Source organism: Ursus maritimus, unplaced genomic scaffold (genome assembly GCF_017311325.1).
Source record: "Ursus maritimus isolate PB19 unplaced genomic scaffold, ASM1731132v1 scaffold_1, whole genome shotgun sequence".
NCBI lineage: Eukaryota > Metazoa > Chordata > Mammalia > Carnivora > Ursidae > Ursus > Ursus maritimus.
Window position 1 is genome coordinate 8,308,105 of NW_024423343.1, and position 19,556 is coordinate 8,327,660.

Genomic DNA, 19,556 nt, shown 5'->3' on the forward strand with positions numbered 1-19,556 from the left:
TTATGGAGCCAATCCGCTGATGTGCTCACCGGGGCACGGAGGCCAGGTACGGAGGTGTTCGAGATCAGCACCTGACGCGGGGTTCTGAGTGCTGGAGGTGGCTGGCAGCTCTGAGAGGGCAGCTAATGTCCACCGTCCCATGGGAATGCAGTGCTGAGCACCTACTGTGTGCAGCGAGGGCCGGGCCGCTACAAACAGAAGCCCCTTTCTTCCTAGAGTTTACTCAGGAGAGCGTTTATAAGTAGGACAAAGCCCGCCGATCCAGGGGCCTCCCCCTCAGGCGTGGGGAGAAAACCCGGGCGGCAGGGAGCGGAGGAGGGGCGTCCTCCTGTAGGGCGCAGACGCCGCCCCGCCTGGGTCGCCGGCCTCCGAGAGCTGAAAGGGCCTCTGTGTTCCGTCCCCCGCCTGCCCGCGGGCCAGCAGCGCGTTTCCTCCGCTGCGCCAGACCCCGGAGGCTCCGCAGCCCCTCTGGGGACAGACACAAATAGTTCCCGGCCCAGCTGCCCGGCCAGTTACCTTGGGAACCAAACTCAATCGCCTGACGTCACCCGGCCGTTGCGTAGCAACCGGCGTAGACTCACCCTCGCGCGGCCCCCGCCCCGGCACTGAGGTCTCGGTCGCCAGGGACACGGCGGGGCGGGGCGGTGGCTGTCCTCGCCGCCCCTCGCCCTCCGGGCCGCGCCCTCGGTCCCGCCCGGAGCTGTGCCCACCCCACTTCCCCCCAGCCCCGGCGGAAGGGGGCCGGCCCCAGCAAGGAAGCGGCGCCGCCTGGCCTCCGGCCGCCGGTGAGGGCCCGGCGCAGCCTGGGTGCGACCCTCTGCCAGCCCGCCTTTCTCTCCCAGAGAGGGGCCTTTGTTGGCCGTCACCCCGTCTGACTGCCCCAGTTTTCCGTTCCAGTCTCGTTTCTCACCAGGCCCCAACCTGGGCTCCTGCTCTGGCAACGAGGAGCAGGTGGCCGGACGGGGGCGTTTTCACTCCCCTCCCCTCGGGTCGCCCAGGAAATCTTTGCCTCGCTTGGCCACCTGCCTTGGGGGAGGAGACACCGGGCCCTGCTCACGCCACTCTGCTTCCCTCCCTGTTTCGCTCCTCCACTCCTGTGCCTTCCTCTGGCGTCTGTCCTGTGCCATTCACCTCCTTGCCCTGGCTGCAGTCTGACCAGGCCGCCTCTGGGTGGGGGGCGGGGCGGGGGGCTCCCTGAGCGCCTTGCAGAGTTTCTGGCGTGGGCCTCCTTCTTAGGCTGCTCTATCTCCCTCCCATCTCTGTTTCGTACCACGGCCGATCTTTACGTGCTGAATCCCAAAGCCCAGAACTACGTAGGGGCCGGCAGTCATCTGCCATATCTGCCCCTGCCCCGGTCTGCCTCAACTTAGCCATCTTTGGTCAGGGGTTAATCCTAACTTCCTCCTCTTGCTAGAGGACCTTGCTTATCTTGAAGTTCAGTGTGGTGGAGGCCATCTGTGGGAGGTGCTTTTCCTCACCAGAAACTATTTTGACAAGTACTAATAAAATGCAGGGGGTCAGAGGCAAAACCAGGTGTTTTAAGTGAATCCTATTTCCTCATTGGTTGATATTTAAAATTCAGAGATGCAAAGGAATCTTTTTTAATTCATGGCGTTAGAGGGAGTATACTTAAGAATGCCTCAGATCTTTCCAAAACACATGGTCATAGGAAGCTTCTGACTGGGTAGAACATTTACAGACTGGTGTGAAAGTGGTTTTTATCTGAAGGCCCCCATTCAGTTGCAGGGGGAGGGGGGTTAGAGCAGTGCCCCCTGCAGTGAGGACAAAGAAAAGCCAAGAGGGGACAGGCTTCCTTAATTCCCTCCTTCTCCTCTCTGGGAGAGAGCCACCTGCTCTCTGGGCCCAAGAGCCACCTGCTCAGGGAGGTACCGGGAACTCTGGATGAGGAAGGCCTTTCCAACATGTGATCCAGGCTGGGCCAACCAGAGCACCTCCCTGAGGATTTATCAGGCAGAAGCAGGGAAACAGATATTTCCTCTCAGTCTTGGAAGCGCAAGCTTGTGGGACTGGAGCCTTCAGGAGCCACGTTCCCTGCACGGAGCAGAAGCCTGGAGAAGACACAGAGTTGCCATGGGAGCTGGAGGACAGTCCCTGATCCCGGGCATCTCCAAAGCCAGTTCTTCCTAGCCCTTCTCTGCCTGGCCCATCAATCTGGGCCTAAGGAAGCTGTTTCGGGCTGGTTTCTGTCACTTCCAAGTTAAAAGACTCCTGATCAACAGACAGACAATGCAGAAAACCCCAAGAAAGGGAAAAAACTGACATTTGTCACATGCCCATGGTGAAATGCTATTTTTAAAAATATGTATTATTGGTGATAGCATCCCTGTGAGGCAAATGGGAGACCTATTTTATAAATGAGGAACCCGAGCCTGGAAATCAGTAGGACCTTCGTCTAGTATCTCAGGGTCCACTTGAGGACTCCACAGGAGGGAGGGGGCAGCCCGCTTTCAGGCTCAGGCTCAGTGGGTACTGCTCTTCTAGAGACCCCCTCAGCCAGGCCCCACCCTTGAAAGCCTTTGCCATGGTGGGATCCTTTCTGGAGGACTCTGGGCCGTCTGAAGTCTGACTTGGAGCGCTCTTCTACAGACATTGCCATGATCTTGGGCTCTGGTGGTGACTTCGGTGGGAGGGTCTATCCCCTCTGCCCTTGTTCCTTTTTTTTTTTTTTTTTAAGATTTTATTTGAGAGAGTGTGTGCATGAGTGGGTGAGGGGGGTGGGGAGGGGCAGAGGGAGAGGGAGAAGCAGACTCCCCGTTGAGCAGAGAGCCCGACCCAGACCCAGCCGGGGTTTCCCGAGTCAGCTCGATTGGTGGTATCTTAGAGTTTATTTTGAACCGTGACATAATAAGAAATTCATATTTGGTCTCTGCCTCACCCCTGCCCTCTTCCTGGCACAGAACTTCTAAAACTCTTGGAACTTCTTGAGTGGTTGAGAGGGGTGAGAAGAGCATCTTTTGTTAGTCATAATATGCCCCTTTCAAAGATACCTGAATTTCCATAATTGACTCTTGGAGATGGGGGGGGGAGGCTAGAAACCAAGGAGCCAACAACCCTGGGATTAGAAAGTTGAAACTTTCAGTATCTCCTTCCCCCACCTCTGGTGAGAAGAGAGGAGCTGGAGACGGGCTTAATGACCAATGATTTAATCAATCATGCCTATATAATGGAACTTCCGTAAAAACCCTAAACAAGAGAGTTTCTGGGTTGGTGAAAGCATCCACGTGTTGGGAGGGCGGCACACACCAACTTCTGGGAGACGGAAACCTCTGTGCTCGAGACCCTTCTGGCCCTTGCCCTATGTACCTCTTCGTCTGCTTGTTCATTTGTATTGTCAACAATATCCTTTATAATAAACCAGTGATAGTGTTCTCCTGAGTTCTAGGAGTCCTTGTAGCCAATTATCCAGCCTGAGGAGACAGTCGTGGGAATCCCTGATCTGTAGCCACCTCAGACAGAAGAGTGGGTACCTAGGGACCTGAAGTGGGGCAATCTGGTGGGACTGAGCCCTCACCTGTAGGGTTTGTGCGAACTCAAGGTAGTGCCAGAATTGAATTGTAGGACACCCAGGTGGGGGGTCTGCAGAGAACTGGAGAATTGCTTGGTGTGGAAAACCCACACATTCGGTGTCAGAACTGTTGTAAGTAGAGAAAATTTTCTTTTAACCCCCATTTCTCTCACAAGTGTGTCTCAAATCCCCAGGCAAACATCTTCAAGGCTGGGCTTTGGCCTTGTGCCCTCCGGGTACAGGCCGGTGCCACCTTCCCCCCAGCAGAGGGTGCACCCTCCACTCTCAGGGACTGGAAGCTCCAGAACCAGGCAGTCCCGGAAATGGGGCTTCCTCTCAGCCCAGAGAGGATCCAGTCTTTCATTTAAATATGTAAATGTGTCCTTAAGACCTTAATTTACCTTTACACTTTGGTACATCCCCCTGGGGGGGCTGCCCTTATCTGTGGTCACTTTCTTTTGCAGACACCCTTTCCTGGATAGATCTGTGCCTCACCCAGCCAAACCTATAAACTTGGCCACAATCACATGGTGACTTTAACCAATTAGCCAAGTGGCTGTAGACTAAACAATAACATTGTCCTTACCAAACAAGTAAAAACACTGACAAAGATTTAGCCTTTTTTTTTTTTTTTAACCATTCTCAAGATGGCGTCAAATTTCTGACTTTTCTTACAATGAAGCTTCTTTTTAAAAAGATCTTGCGGGGGGGGGGGAAGATCTTTGAACTTTTCCCACGGTTTGAATTTGTAGGTCCCCCACCCCCACATCCCCACAAACACACACACGTCTCAGATGGGAAAAATAACAGCAGCCTCTGGACACAGGTTGGGTTCTCTGGAACACAGGCTCTGAGCCCGAGGGCGGGGAGGGGAATGAGTCGGCAGTACAAACCGCAGGTCACCCCGGCCCACCCCACGGGGGCGCTCTGGAGCTGGAGCTGGACGGTCAGGCCTGAGACTGGGGCACAGACCCGGCCACGACGCGGGGCGGCGGCTCTCTGATTGCTATCCGCTGACACTGCTCCCTGCAGCTGGGGGAACAAGTCCTTCATCGAAGGGGACAGGGCTGGCCCTCACAGTGTCCACCGTGCCACGGGGGTGGGGGGAGGCCACAGTGTCCCTTCTGCTGGCTGCCAGGATTTGTCGGTGCCCTTCCCTTGGCCAAGCCCCTGCCGGGCTCAGACGGCAGGACGCTGTGCCCGCCCGGGCGCTCGGCCCAGCCGAAATGTCTCTCTACGCAGAACCTCTGTCACAGGCCCATCTCTCAGCAGCACATCACACATCCAAAAAGATGGTTGTTGATCCTGGAGGAGGGCTGCTGGTCATCAGGTGTTAGCCCAGCTTTGTGGGGGCGTGTCTCTGCCTCAATTCTCAACCCCAGAGAGTACCCTCCCTACAGCCAGCCCGTTCTTCTCACATCCGCTCATTCTCCCCCCCCCCGCCACACCACCTTGTTCCCACTGTCTCTCCCCAGTAGTCTTCCCCTTGCTCCATTCTCAGCCCTCACTAGGCCACATGCCCGATGGGCTGCAGGACTCCCGCCTGTAGCTGCTCCTGTGTCCAGGCACTGCTTCCCTCTTGCCCGGGGAACGGGGCCTTTCCCCAAGTTCCCGAGTCGGGCCTTTCCTTTCTCCCTCTGGCTGTTTGATCCAGAGCTGGGGTGCTCCCACTTCGGTGCTCTTCTCACCCTCAGCCCCCAGGGTGCAGGCCCGACCTTCTCCCCGGGTGCACTGGCACCTGGATGCCTGGGGCAGCGGGTCCCACCTACAGAGAAGATGTGTTCATGGGGGTATTTGACGACATGACTGTTTATTCCACAGCAAAGAGGAAGGCTGGAGCAAGTAGGGAAAGTCAGCCCTTGCTGCACAGAAGCCTCTGTCATAATCACGGCGACAGCTAACACAGAGCTCTCAACTGCGTGCCAGGCAGTGTTCTATGAACTTGACTCATTAACTCATGTTGCCCTCGGAGCAGCCCGAGGCCGTAGGTACCGCTATTATTGACATTTTACGGATAAGGAAACTGAGGCACAGGGAGATGAAAGTTACACACTCAGTTAGTGGGAGGGAGAGCAGGATTCCAGGCAGCCCGGCCCCCAAGTTGTACAACGCTTTAACTGGCAAAACGGTGTTGGTCCAGCAGCTCTTCCTGTGGGAACCCCCACTGCTGGGCTGACCCTAGTGCCCTGCCCCCCCCCGGTAGGTGTGAGGCCCAGGCCAGGTAACGAGGTATTCCATTTCCAAAGCCTTAGTGACTGGTGCAGGACAGAGAGCAAGGGGGCCAAACCTACCAGAGCTGGTGAGAACAAGGGCCTCTGTCTTTCCAGGAAGGTGGCTGAGCCGCCTGGGAACGGCGCCAGGAGGAGGGCGGGAAGGGCAGAGCTGGAGAGACAGAGCCCTGAGGACAAGGCTGAGCCCAGGTCCAGCCACGCCCACTTGGCCACTGGGCTTTTCGGCTAATCCCTTCAGCCAATCTGGTTGGAGTTTGGTTTCGTCCCTTCCGATCTCCTTCACCTTGGCAGTCTCTCTCAGGCCGTGCCTGCCAGACGGTGGCATTTACCTGGTTCAAAAATTGTTTGTGGACCGCGTTTGGGGTCTACCCTGGCATCGTCATCACCTGTCCTCTGCTCTGGGCTCAGGTCAGGTGGAGCTGCCCTCCGCCCTCCCCAACTAAGCGTGCCTCCGGCCTGCCTCAGTTGCTGTTCCTGTCCCCTCTGTGGGGGGACACCACCGCTCCTCTCTTTTCCCGTCTGACTCCGTTGATCTTCTGGAAGACCCCGATTACCGGCATCTGAATGGACAGTCTTCCTCCTCCGAAGGTTTTGCTTTCACGATGAGGACAGTTCACGTCTCACCGACAGAAAGTGGCAGCTCCTTGAGAAGAGGGCTAGACACACCTGGTCTGTCTCTGTGTCCCCTTGGGGCCTGGCATCCCGCTTCCTCATGGGAGCCCCCTGCACAGCAGGGGTGGCAAAGGCACTGCCTCTGGGGGCCGGGCAGGTGACATCAATCACGTCCCAGCCCTGCTACGCCAGCAGGGCCCCCCCAGCCTGCTACGTCAGCAGGGCCTGGGGAAGGGTCAGGTCTCACTTCCTCAGGAGCCCACTTACTTGGTTGGAGATCCAGGCAGGGTCAATGTTTGCAAGTTTGAGGACCCCATGCCCGGCCCCCTTGCCAGGCTCTTCTCTTTCTGGACTTCAGTCCCCAGCCCCCAGCTGCCCCCCCCACAACGGGACAACCTGAGAAGCCCTCAGGGGACACCCTTCTGCTCTTAGAAAATAAACGCTCGCCAGTGCTTTATTGCCCGATCTGGGGAGAGCCAGCCAGGGCAGGAGTGGGCAAGGGAGCAGGCGTGAGGGTCCCACGGCTCTCAGAAGCTGCTGAGCCGGTCCTTCGGGGCTCTGTCCGTGGGGTCTAGTCAGAATTTGGGCCATCATGGGCCTGGCCGGGGAGAAGGTGGCTGGTCAGGTAGCGCACGGCCGAGCGGACGCCCTCTACGGTCCTCTGCTCCACCCTCTCCAGCATGTGGGTGATGGAGCGCAGAGCCGAGCTAGTCCCTGCCATTGGCCCAGAGGAGAAGGTGCTCCCCAGGATGCTGGAGACGGAACGCAGGCTGGGGCCAGTGCTGTGCAGCAGGTCAGTGACGGAGCTGTGGCCGGAGGCCAGGAAGGCCGTGGCCATGCCCGTGGTGGTCTCTGACCACACGAGGACGTCTGCCAGGGAGCTGATGGTCCCCTCCCCTCCGCCCAGCAAGCTGGTCATGGAGCGCATGTAGGTGTTCTCCTCATCGGCCTCGTAAAGCCTGGAGTCTAGGGACCTCCTCCCCAGGGCCACCTCCTGGGGGCCAGGCGAGGGCGGGGCGCTGCCTCCTGGGGACGGAGGGAACTGCTGAGCCTGCAGGTTTCCCGAGCGGTCCTCCGAAGCCCCTTCTGTCACTCCCTGGGACCTGTCCGTGTCAACGTCCAAGGCCTCCGGACCCTCAGGTCCCTCCTCAGCAGTTTCAGTGGTGCTGGTGGCCTGACTGCCGAGCCCACCATCCACGTCTGCAGTGCGCTCGACGGGCTGAGCGTCCCCGTTCCTGTGGAACTGAACCTGAGCCCTTGGGGAAGCTGGAGCTGATTCTCCTTCTCCGCCCGGGGTTGCTGCCGTCTGCGATGCCTCCCCCATCAGGGGGTCAGCTTGGGAGGTCTGAAGACTCCCCGTCACGTGCGGATCTTGCCCTGGTCCATCGCATGCTTCAGGCTTGTCCTCGTCCCCGGATGCTGATGTGGGTTTGGAGGTCGCCGACTTGATGGAGGCCTGATCTACATCCCGCTGTTCAGATGACGCTGCAGCACCGTTAGCCACCAGGGCGTCTGCGGGGAGGGGGGCCTGGCTGTCTGCGGGTCTGCTGTCGCCATGTGTCGGGAGGCTGGCAGCTCTGGCCTCTCCCGAGGCTCTGCTGGTCATGTAGGCCCTCTGTCACTTGTGCTGGTTGAGGGAGTGGCCACAGCCCTGCTCACCTTGTTCAGGTGGTGAGGTCACAGGGGGCAGTAGGCAGCTGGCGATGTCATAGGTACTCGCGCAGCAAGGGTCCTGAGCCTCTGCACTGGCTGTCCCACTGGGCTGAGTCCGCAGGACAATTTATTTATTTATTAATTAAAGATTTTATTTATTTATTTGAGAGAGAGAGAGAGAGAGAGCACAAGCATGGGGGAGAGGGGGAAGCAGGCTTCGATCCCAGGACCCTGGGATCGTGACCTGAGCCAAAGGCAGACGCTTAACCAACTGAGCCACCCAGGCGCCCACGGGACAGTTTATAGCCGAGTTTGCACGTACATAAGGAGAGAAAGGCAAATGTTTTGGGGCAAAAGTGGAGGTGTGTGTGTAGGTGCTGGTGCTGGTGCCCACAGGAAAAATGGCACAGATGGCGATTTATCATAAATCTTGTAAGGAGCCAGCCCCGGCACCTCTCTGTCCACACTGGTGACTCAGGACCTGGATTTGGCCAGTCTTTCTGCTGAGTCAGTTTCCCAGCAGTGGTGAGTAGAAATAAGTGAAGGCTAAGGGCCTTAAGGAACATATTATTGGAAACGGGAGGAAAGGCGATCCTTGTTATAAAGTGGCAAAAAACTTGGCCGAATTGCGTTAGTGTTCTAGTGTTTTCCAGAAGGTAGAACTTGCGAGCAGTGAAATCAGAAGAAATTGAAGCAATTTCTTTCTTTTTTTCCGTGGAGGCATTTTATTTGAGTGTATGTATTACATCCCTAGAAAAAGAATCCCAGGCGTTTCCCTCCTGTGTGTTTTCATCGTGCTTCTTCATGGTCGATGATGTCAGCTGGGGTTGTCAGTGCAGTGAAACCAAACTGGCGGGACGGGAGCAGATTATCCTGCCGTTTTTCTAGATCTTTGAGCTGCACATCATCAAATCTGGGGCTCATCACTCCGTACTTGTTTAACCTGCCCCTGGGGTTCACAACACGTTCCCCAGCTCTGTGATCACCAAGGATTTCGAATTTGCCAATGCAACCACACTCCATCATCATAGTTAGAAACAATGACTTTGGAGCATGGCCTAATAAGAACGTGGCGTTTGCCTCTCTTTTCAGCATCGTTAATGTTCTTGAGGGCGTCTGCCAGGACACTCATGAGCACCATTACGGCAGCACGGAAAGAGCAGAAATTGAAGCAATTTCTAAGCAAAATGTTGAAGGTGTGGCTGGGCTCCTCTGTGTATAGTAGAATTCGAAAGGAGGGAAATGACTTAAAGATGGAATTATTAAGCTAAAGGGAACTAGAACGTAAAGATCTGGAAAATTCTCGGTCTATCCATACTGCAAAGAATGAGAAAGTGTGTTTGCATTTTTATGGTTTAGGATCTCACATTTAGGTCTTCACATCCATTTTGAGTTTATTTTTGTGTACTGTGTTAAAAAGTGGCCCAATCTCATTCTTTTGCATGTAGCTGTCCAGTTTTCCCAGCACCATTTTTTAAAGAGACTGTCTTTTGTATATTGTTGCCTCCTTTGTTGTAGATTAAGTGACCATATAAGCGTGGATTTATTTCTGGGATCTCTATTCTGTTCCGTCGATCTATGTGTCTGTTTTCTTGCCAGAGCCACACTGTTTTGATTACTACAGCTTTGTCGTATATCTTGAAACCTGGGATTGTGATGTCTCCAGCTTTGTTCTTTCTCAAGGTTGCTCTGGCTGTCCGGGTCTTCTGTGGTTCCATTCACATTTTACTATTACTGGCTCTAGTTCTGTGGAAAACGCTGTTGATATTTTGATAAGGATTACATTGAATCTGTAGATTGCTTTGGGCCTTGTGGACATTTTTTTTTATAATAATATTTTTTATTATATTAGTCACCATACAGTACATCCCTGGTTTCTGATGTAAAGTTCGATGATTCGTTACTTGCGTATAACACCCAGTGCACCATGCAATACGTGCCCTCCTTACTACCTAACACCAGCCTATCCCATTCCCCCACCCCCTCCCCTCTGAGGCCCTCAGTTTGTTTCTCAGAGTCCGTAGTCTCTCATGCTTCATTTTGTGGACATTTTTTAGTAAACTCTAGGCCCCATGTGGGGCTTGAACTCACGACCCCAAGATCAAGAGTCACATGCTCTACCGACTGAGCCAGCCAGGCACCCCCATTTTAACGATATTAATTCTTCCAATCCATAAGCATGGAATATCTTTCCATTTTTTAAAAGATTGTATTTATTTATTTGAGAAAGAGAGAGCCCGGGGTGGAGCAGAGGGGGAGGCAGAGGGACAAGCAGACTCAGCGCTGAGTGTGCGGAGCCCCAAGCAGGGCTCAATCTCATGAGCCTGAGATCAGGACCTGAGCTGAAACCAAGAGTCGGAAGCTTAACTAACTGAGCCGCCCAGGCACCCCCCCTTTTTTTGGGGGAATATCTTTCCATTTTGAGCGAGTGTGTTTGGAAGAGAACACTAAGGGTGTGGCCAAGCAAACATTTGATGTCATCAGGGCTGCCACTCCCTTGAGGACTGGTGAGGGGGAATGCCGATCCGTGTCTGACATCTAAGGGGCTGCCAGCGTGGGACCCGGGGGTGAGGTGTCTGAGGGGCTGCCAGCCGGGCATAGCCGCACATCGCGGGCTCTGCTCCCTGCACTCCTTGTGACACAAGATGGACAATCTCCATCTTCTTCCTGCTCAACTGGGCTGGAAGGGCAGAGAATAACAAGAGAGCTGTAAACCCCTGAGTATTCTTTGGACAAGTGCAGACCCAGGTAAGCCGACTGGTGCTCTTTGTGGAGCAGGGGGCTGGAGTGGAAGGGCGCAGTCTTATAACCGTGCTTCCCCTGGGGTCCTCAGCTAACAGTTAGTGACCACTTACCACAGGCAGGAGAAGGAGCCAAGCATCTAATCCTTCCAACTACTCCGTTGTCTCTAGGTAGGTGTACATCTATTATTATACCCATTTTACACACAGGGAAGCCGAGCCTCAGAGGAATAAGTGACGCATTCAAAGTCACGCTATTAATAAGCCCTGAATCTGGGTTTTGAACTCTGTCTGGCTTCGGAACGTGAGCTCTCCAATGCCCTCTTACATCTGGGGTGGGATATTAAAAATGTTGGCCGACTAGCATGGTAAGGACACTGGATAGTGCAGACAGAGGCCTACCGTAATCGCATCACATCAGTAGGTGACGGTTGGTGTCACTTCTCCCGAGCACCAGGCTCAGTGCTCATTAAGTATTTCTTCTCCCCATGAGTAGTGTGCTGCCATGTCAGAGGTCACAGGGCAAACCCAAGTTTGTTGGGGTGGGAGGGACCAGTTGGTACGAACTTGTACCTTGTGAAAGAATCATGGAGAAGACTGCTAGTGGCTCAGGCTAGTAGCCCTTCTTCTTTTGTATCAGAATCCCAGTTTGTTTCAGGGTGGCTATGTGCTCAGCCAGAAGAATGCATCCCCCGGCCTTCCCTGCAGCTCGGTAAGAGCTTCCGGCCAATGAGATGTAACGGAATGTATTGAGTGGAATTTAGAAGACTTAGAGAAGTCTCCAAGACTTAGAGAAACTAATGCATAGCAAGTTCAACGGCATCTGCCAGACTCCAGAGCGCACACCGCCCCCCTCCCCACCCCCCAGCCCTGCCTCTAGTTAGTAAGTTCTTGATGTTGCCTCACGGACAGCCTGTGGCCCACTAAGACCATCAGGCATTCTTCACAGGCACTGAAGCCAAGCTCCTTGTCCTCCCCTTCTATTGGAATTCAACTTTTGATTCTGTATGTTGCACTTTACACTTACCCTTGTTAAATCTCACCTACCTTAAAAATCGGCGCCAAGGAAAGATAAAGTAGAATAAAGAGGGATTGAAGTCAAAGAGCAGGGAGGATTACTAAAATCTGGAGACAAAAATATTATTTATTTACACATAAATATTAAACAGTACTGGTGTAGAACATAACGTATATCTCTTCTATTATAGGAAATATATATATATATATACGTATATGCACACGTATATAAGAGAAAATATATCTAAGAGTTTTTCCCCTAATTTGGTTCAAAAGTTTCTTACCTTGGGGCGCCTGGGTGGCACAGCGGTTAAGCGTCTGCCTTCGGCTCAGGGCGTGATCCCGGCGTTATGGGATCGGGCCCCACATCAGGCTCCTCCGCTATGAGCCTGCTTCTTCCTCTCCCACTCCCCTGCTTGTGTTCCCTCTCTCGCTGGCTGTCTCTATCTCTGTCAAATAAATAAATAAAATCTTAAAAAAAAAAAGTTTCTTACCTTTATTCAGTAGTGTTCAGAGGAGGAAATTAGTCTCAAAAATGTTGCCTCTGGGGGGACCTGGGAGGTACAGTTGGTTAAGCATTCGACTCTTGGTTTCAGCTCAGGTCATGATCTCAGGGTCCCGGGATCAAGCCCCATACGGGGCTCCATGCTTAGCGTGAAATCCGCTTGAGATTCTCTCTTTCCCTCTGCCTCTGCCCCTCCCATTTATGCTGTCTCTCTCTAAGTAAATAAATAAAATCTTTAAAAAAAAAAGTTGCCTTTGATTTCTTTCCCAGTCCTGTCTTGTGGGGATGATGACTGTCCTATTAAATAAATAAATGTTCTCATTTCAGGGTAAACCCAGTTTATGGACTTTTATGCAGCTCTGTAAAGCCTACCTGGACACATGGGGAAATGCTCGTTAAATACTCTTCCTCTAAAACGCAGGATACATTATTGCACGTGCACTGCGTGTATTTGCCAACACTCTCAGCTGAAAGCAGAGGAAAGCCAGCTAAACTGGCTTAAGCTCAATATAATAATAAAAAAGGAATTTGTTGGGTTCACAGAAACCTGTAAAGTCTAAAGGAAAACTTCCCTACAGAAGGGGCTCAGTGGCAATGTCAAGATTCAATCTTTTCTCTCTCCCTCTCTTGGCTGATGCTAGATTTGTAGGAAGAGGTGGTCTCTGCTCAGGCTGCCAGTGGCCCTGGGCCCCTGCAGCGATGCTGGTCGTGTAGTTCCAGCCTGAGCCCTGTGGCCTCCTCCTTCTCTGAAGCCATCTCTGAAGCCATCTCTACAGCCCGGGGACCACATCCTGGTTGGTCAGGCCTGGTGTGGGGGTGTGGGGTCATCCCTACGGACACAGAAGGCCTGCAAGTGGTAGCGGAATGGGTCCCCAAAGGATTTTGGGGTGCTGTGACCAAAAGAAGGGAAATAGATGCTGGGTGGGAAACACAGACAAGATCCACTGTATGGTGAGCACAGACATGTAGAAGAAAGTCCACTGGGGACAAGCTGACAGGAAATAAAGCTAATGGCCCAGAAGCTATTCCGATTATTGTAACAAAATCAGAAAATACATATAAGAAATAATTAAAGGAGCGCCTGGGTGGCTCAGGCTGTTAAGCGCCCGGCTCTTGATTTAGGCTAAAGTCATGTTCTCAGCGTCATGGGATGGAGTCCTCCTCCCCCTCGGGCTCTGTGCTCAGCAGGGAGTCTGCTTGACATTTTCTCTCTCTCCCTCTGCCCCTGTCCCCACTCTCACGCTCTCTCTAAATAAAGAAATAAAGTGAATGAAATCTAAAAAAGAAAGAAAGAAAGAATTAAATAAGTAAATAATAAAAATCACCCTAAACAACAGGGTGGGCTCAGTGAGTGGGAAGTCTGTTATCCCAGCCTGTACAAACTCACGCGCACACACACCCTTCAAACACAGAAATGCTGGATTAAATACCATCCACGATGAACTACATAGCTGAGCTGCGAGGAATGCGAGATCCCCAGGTTCTAGAAGGGTAAACTTAACCAGGAGTGGAGGTGGGGCTTGGGGTGAGTATAGGCTGAGATCAGGCGTTGGGGGCTTTCCAATGTCAGAACAGGAGCTGTGGCCTTAGGGCACAATACAGGGCGCTGTGTGCAGAGAGCTTAAGGAACAAGCTGGGGCCCCGGGCGGGCTGCCCCCCATCAGCGAGAAGGGCTCCAGCAAGGCTCTGCCCCTCAAACAGGGAGACGACCGGCTGTCTGCTCATCCTTGGGTGGGAGTAGAAGTCCCGTCACATGAGAGCAGGAAGCTTCTGCCCGCCTTGGAGTGTTGCTGTTGGAATCGGACCCAGAAGTGGCTGCTTCCCCATCCCCTCAGACCCACTGGGAACGACGGGTGAGCCCCCCAAACCCCGACAGCTGTCCGGCCCGCTGAGCGCTGCTCTTCCCCGCCCCGCTTTCGGTGAGGCCAGGCCGGCAGCTGGGAAGCAGCCTCCACCATGGATTGCTCACACCATGGAAAGCGGCTACCAGTCCGGGGTTTGTTTTTTCCCAGTAAACTGGTGGTTTACTGGCACACTGCGGAATCCGATTACAATCTTCTCCCAACAGGGAGGCTGTCGCCCTGCCCTCTGAAGTGGACAGTCCTCAGGGGTCCCTTCTGAGGAGCGGAGTGGGGACGCCTGGGTTCACATCCTGCTATTGCTGCGATGAGCTGTGCGACTAAGGCAAGCCACTTCCGATCGCTGTGCTTCGTCCCTCCGTCTGTAAACTGGGGTAGTAACAGTCCTCACCTGTGGTATAAGGACAAGGACGCATTTGCCCTTTGTCCCGGGTTCCCGGCCCCGAGCTCCTGAAACTCGTGGACTTCCGTGGCTGGAGTGTCTTGTGCTGTTCGTGCGGAGGCCCTTCTGACCATACCCGAGTTTGTGGGAATGAGGTGGCTAGAGAGCTTCTTCGGGGTGGGACTGGTCTGCAGAGAAACCAGGCCTGTGGAACTTGCAGCCCGGCCGCCTGACCGGGGATGGAAAGGGGCCCGAGCTTGAGGTAATCACGAAGGCCCATGATTTAATCAGTCACGCCTGCACAGTGGAACTTCAGGAAAAACTCTGGAACCAGGAGACTAAGGGAGCTTCTGGGTGGTGAACACATCCACATGTAGGGAGGGTGGCCACCCCGACTCCATGGGGACAGAGGCTCCTGGGGACAGAGGCTCCTGCCCTGGGGGCCCTTCCCGACCTCGCCCTGTGTACCTCCCCATCTGGCCGTTCGTTTGTATCCTCTGTACTGAGCTGTAGTCCTGAGTACAAGGTTTTCCTAAGTTCTGTGACTCGTTCTAGTGAACCTGACGGGGCCAGGCAGAAGTACAGGTGGCCTGGGGACCCATTTGCTGCTGGCGTCTGAAGTGGGGGCAGTTCTGTGGGACTGAGCCCCAAACCTGTGGGGTCTGTGCTGACTCCTGAGTTCCAGCTGGGGCTGGCCCAGCAGCACTGATGCACGAACAAGGAGGTGACGGAGGTAAAGCTCTCAGGAAGCACAGAGCCTCGGGGAGGGGTGGACAGCGTGTCCACGATGACGATGAGCCATCTTCTTTTTTGGACAGGCTGCCTGCCATCAGGGCTCATGGATGATTTGCTCTTTCCAAGAGTCTCTTCACCAAATGAGCCCAAGATTCCCTTGGAGGGGATGCCTGCCTGTGGCGACTCCCAGGTCAATCCTCAGACCTCACTCACGAGAAATCCATCCCCTGCCCCATGAGTAATATTTCTGTAGTTGCTGCAGTGAATGAATAATTCCTATACAGGGAGGGATGGGCTGAGCTCCAGGGCAATGTGCTTTCGCCAGGCTCCCTGGGGATGCCCAGGGATTGCCCCTCCCCAGCACCTTTGCACTAGACCCTCTGCTGCACTAGTGTGCGGGTGATGGGAATCATCTATTTGGAGCACCCATAACGAGGAGGGTGTGTAGCAGGGAGACAGTCTGGCCCCAGTCCAGCTCCAGGGGTGTGCCTGATGATCTAAACTATTTCCTGGAGGGGTCACTGGATCAGGCACAGGCCTTCATACAAGGCCGGCCATGGAGTCATGAGAGCGAGGTGAGTTCTGCTAGAGACTCTGGAAGGTTTCCTTACTCATTAGGAGACTCAGAAGAGGTAGTTCTCCTCTGCTCTTGTACGTGATCACATTAGTTGGGCCTCTTGTAACCATGAGGGCACCTGGCCTAAAAAAAAAAAAAATGCCCCACATAGAGAGTAGTGGAACCATGGGGATTGTAGAAAAGTAGGGCAAAGGCTTGATCAAACTACACCTGCAGCCACCCAGCCACTAGATTTCCTGTGATGAGAGGTGATTTGTTTCCAAGTTGTTTCAGCAAATTGGTCCAGGGCTTTCTGTTACTAGCAACTGAAGTTGCCTTAAGGAATAGCATCCCTACCCTGAAAGTCATCCAAGGAACCTGAGCTGTGGAGGCCCCACCATCCTACCTCTCCAGAATACCCTGGGGTCTCTGGCTACCATGGTCACTGCTCTCAATCATCTCCCTTCTGCCTTCTTCATCCCAAGTCTTCTGCCCACACTGCTCCAGAAATCACCCCAGAGGGTCCCTCCCACAGCCTTCCTTGGATTCCTCCTGGCCTTGGCACTCAGCTAAAGCCACCACTGTGGGAAGGACACCGCAGGGCTCATCAAAAAAGGCAAAAGCTGTCATTTCTCCCCAGAGTCTACACTAAGGAACAGAACCTTAAAGCTAACTAGTCAATTGGCATCTGTAGTAGGTTGAATTGTGGACCCCCCAAAGATATGGCCTTACCCTAACCCCTGGAACCGTGAATGTGACCTTCTTTGGAAAGAGGGTCTTTGAAGACATAATTAAATTAAGGGTCTTGAGATCATCCAGAATTAAGGTAGGTCCTAAATCCAATGACCAGTGTCTTTATAAAAGAAGAGAAGTGTTCTGTGTTTTCTTAGACTCTATAAGTCTATTGAGCACCTATCAATCACAGGGTCAAACTATTGGCCAGAGTATTTACCTATCTCCCCTGCAAGTCATCTTGCCAGGAACTCTCCTTTCTGGAGCAGATGGGCTGTCTAAGTCTGAGCTCCCACCCACCTTCTTATTTCTTACATACCAAGCCAATATTGCCCCTGCCCCAAGTCATCCCAGGACCAGGTACCAGCAATTAGAGACCACTCCTATAGCCCAAAGCCTGCTGGAATTATTCAAACTAGCCATTCTTTTTTTTTTTTTTAAGATTTTATTTATTTATTTGACAGAGATAGAGACAGCCAGCGAGAGAGGGAACACAAGCAGGGGGAGTGGGAGAGGAAGAAGCAGGCTCCCAGCGGAGCAGGGAGCCCGATGCAGGTCTCGATCCCAGGATGCTGGGATCACGACCTGAGCCAAAGGCAGATGCTTAACAACTGAGCCACCCAGGCGCCCCCCCTTCCTCCTGACCCCCTTGATGTTTCCCATGTGGCCTTGTGTGGTGAGGCATGCCCCTTCGCTCAGGAACTGTAATACGTTCTTTCAATGGCAATGACCTCTCTGTGTCATCTTTCAATCACCTCCATAAATTAAAATCCCTTGGGTACAAATGACGCGATATGAGAGAAGGGCAAGGGAGAAACCCAGGCACGGGCAAGACAGCCATGTGAAGACAGAGGCATTGATTAGAGTGATCTAAGTCAAGGAACGCCAGGAACCACCAGAAGCTGCAAGAGGCAAGGAAGCTTCTACCCTAGAGCTTTCGGGGTGGGGGGTGGGGGTCTAACCCTGCAGACACTGTGATTTCGGGCCTCTGGCCTCTGGAACTGTGAGAGAAGAGCTTTCTGTTGCTGTAAAGCCCCCGTTGTGGTAATTTGTGACAGCAGCCCCAGGAAGCTGACAGAGTAACTCACAGTGGTGACCGGTTAGCGGGTCTTCACTCTCGAGTGCGCCCAGACACTGTGCTGCTTAATCCTCCCAACAAGGCCTGTGGTACGCACCATTGTCCCATTTCAGGTGTGAAGAAAGTGTGGCTCAGTCAGGGCAGGAGCTGAGATGCAAGCCAGGCCATCTGGCCACGCCCATAAGGCTGTGCTCTTAACCGCTGTACTGATCCAGGTCAGAATTCGCCTCTACACGCCTGTGCAATCACATGGGGGGAGGGCACAGTCCTCTCCCCTATCTCAGAGTCCCTAAGGCTGCCACCCGCTCTCTACACCTGCTGTGATGGGCACAGTTCACGTGGTCACTGCTCTGGCTGTTGCCACCCCGGGGCTCCTGTGGCTGCTCCTGGGACTGTGGGCCTGGAGCCTTCCACAGCTCTGCTGCTCTGCCCACATGTCCCCCGTGACCCCATCTACCTTGAGAAGAGTGGTGCACATGGACCCTGCCTGCCAGCGAGACCACCTTGGGGACCTGGGAAGGGCCCTGGGGGTTTGACTCTTTGGCTGGCTACTCCCCAGTTGCTCAGTCCTCACTCTCCGCTCCCAGGGCAGGCTCTTTGAATATCGGTGCTCCAGGGAGGGGCTCCAGATTCTTCATCTTCCAGAACTCCCACTTCCTGCACGTTTGAGACACTGAGGAGACGGAACACCCTAGAGCTCCATTAGCAGATGGTAGGGGAATTCCACTTAGACGTACACTGGATGTGTTTGGAAGAAATAGGTTAATAAGCCCCATGGTGTGGGGACTGAGACCCCAAAGGAATTCTCAAGTGACAAAAAACAGTTGCTACTCTGCTTTCTAAGGAGGTGGATGCTGTTAGCTGGAGGTCTTTGTTTGGAAAGAGCTGGGTTTGGGTCCGGAGCTGTACTGGCCAATTGTTCTCCAGGAGAGAGGCAGTGAGGGTTTTGAACTTCCTGAGAAATGAATGTCAAGTTACAGATGGCAGCAAGGCGGCTGCCCTGAGAGGGGAGGTAAGGTCAGCTGCCACCCCCCCACCCCCCACCGGGATGGAGCTGCGGAGGCTCAGGAGAACAGAAATGTCTATAGGGAATTTTTAAGTTATTTGTGTGGAGTTCTCCAAGGTAAACTCCTCACCTTCTCCACAACATCAAAAATCACAGTTGTTTTCTAATGCTTTTGTGTGAGTGCTAACAGCCGGGGGACTGCAGGCCCCGGGGGAAGTGTACTCCTTTAGGCTGGCTTGTAGCTGAGACTGCCCTCAAGGACACAGAGAGCAGGGACAGTGGAGGGCCAGGGTACAAAGAGGTGCTGGGACAATTGGTTAAGTGTTTGGAAAACCTTGGGTAAATTTCTCACTTTCACTTCCAGATTTTATTTATTTATTTTTTAAAGATTTTATTTATTTATTTGAGAGACAGAGAGAGGGCATGAGCGGTGGGGAGTGTCAGAGGGAGAGGGAAGAGCAGACTCTTCACCAAGCAGGAAGCCTGATGCAGGGCTTGATCCCAGGACCCCAAGATCATGACCTGAGCCAAAGGCAGATGCTTAACTGACTGAGCCACGCAGGCACCCCTCACTTCCGGATTTTAAAGAGGTAAATGGAAAGAAAGAAAAAAAAAAAAAAGAGAGAGAGAGAGAGAGGTCATAAGTAAACTAAAAAAAGATAGTTCATTTTGGGAAGGAGAAGTACTTTCTAAACATGAAAGCCAGTAAAGAATTTCCAAAGGGAAAAAATAGACACAGGTCTAAAAAACAAGAGCAAACCACAATCTGGGTAAAAATATTTGCTACAAATACCACAAAGGTTTAACATCTGTACTGTTGTTGGGGAGGAAAAACTTTCCTCTACTCTTCTAAGGTTCTTCTGCCTGTTCTAAGAATTAAATTGACATGAGACAGATTAACAGGAGAAAATAAAAATTTAATT

General features: G+C 53.1%; 1 protein-coding gene and 1 pseudogene across 1 annotated transcript; both read right to left on the reverse strand.

Annotated features, from left to right (window-relative positions):
* Nucleotides 1-6,940: 6,940 nt before the first annotated feature.
* On the reverse strand, nt 6,941-7,975 carry TEX44 (testis expressed 44). The gene has a single exon (XM_008690557.2). The coding sequence runs from the start codon at nt 7,973-7,975 to the stop codon at nt 6,941-6,943; it is 1,035 nt and encodes a 344-aa protein (XP_008688779.2).
* A 797-nt stretch (nt 7,976-8,772) lies between these two features.
* LOC103662675 lies at nt 8,773-9,166 on the reverse strand (annotated as a pseudogene).
* Nucleotides 9,167-19,556: the final 10,390 nt, after the last annotated feature.

Excerpts from the sequence above, each read along its gene's own strand:
- TEX44 (XM_008690557.2), bottom strand. The coding sequence starts at position 7,975 with ATGACCAGCAGAGCCTCGGGAGAGGCCAGAGCTGCCAGCCTCCCGACA.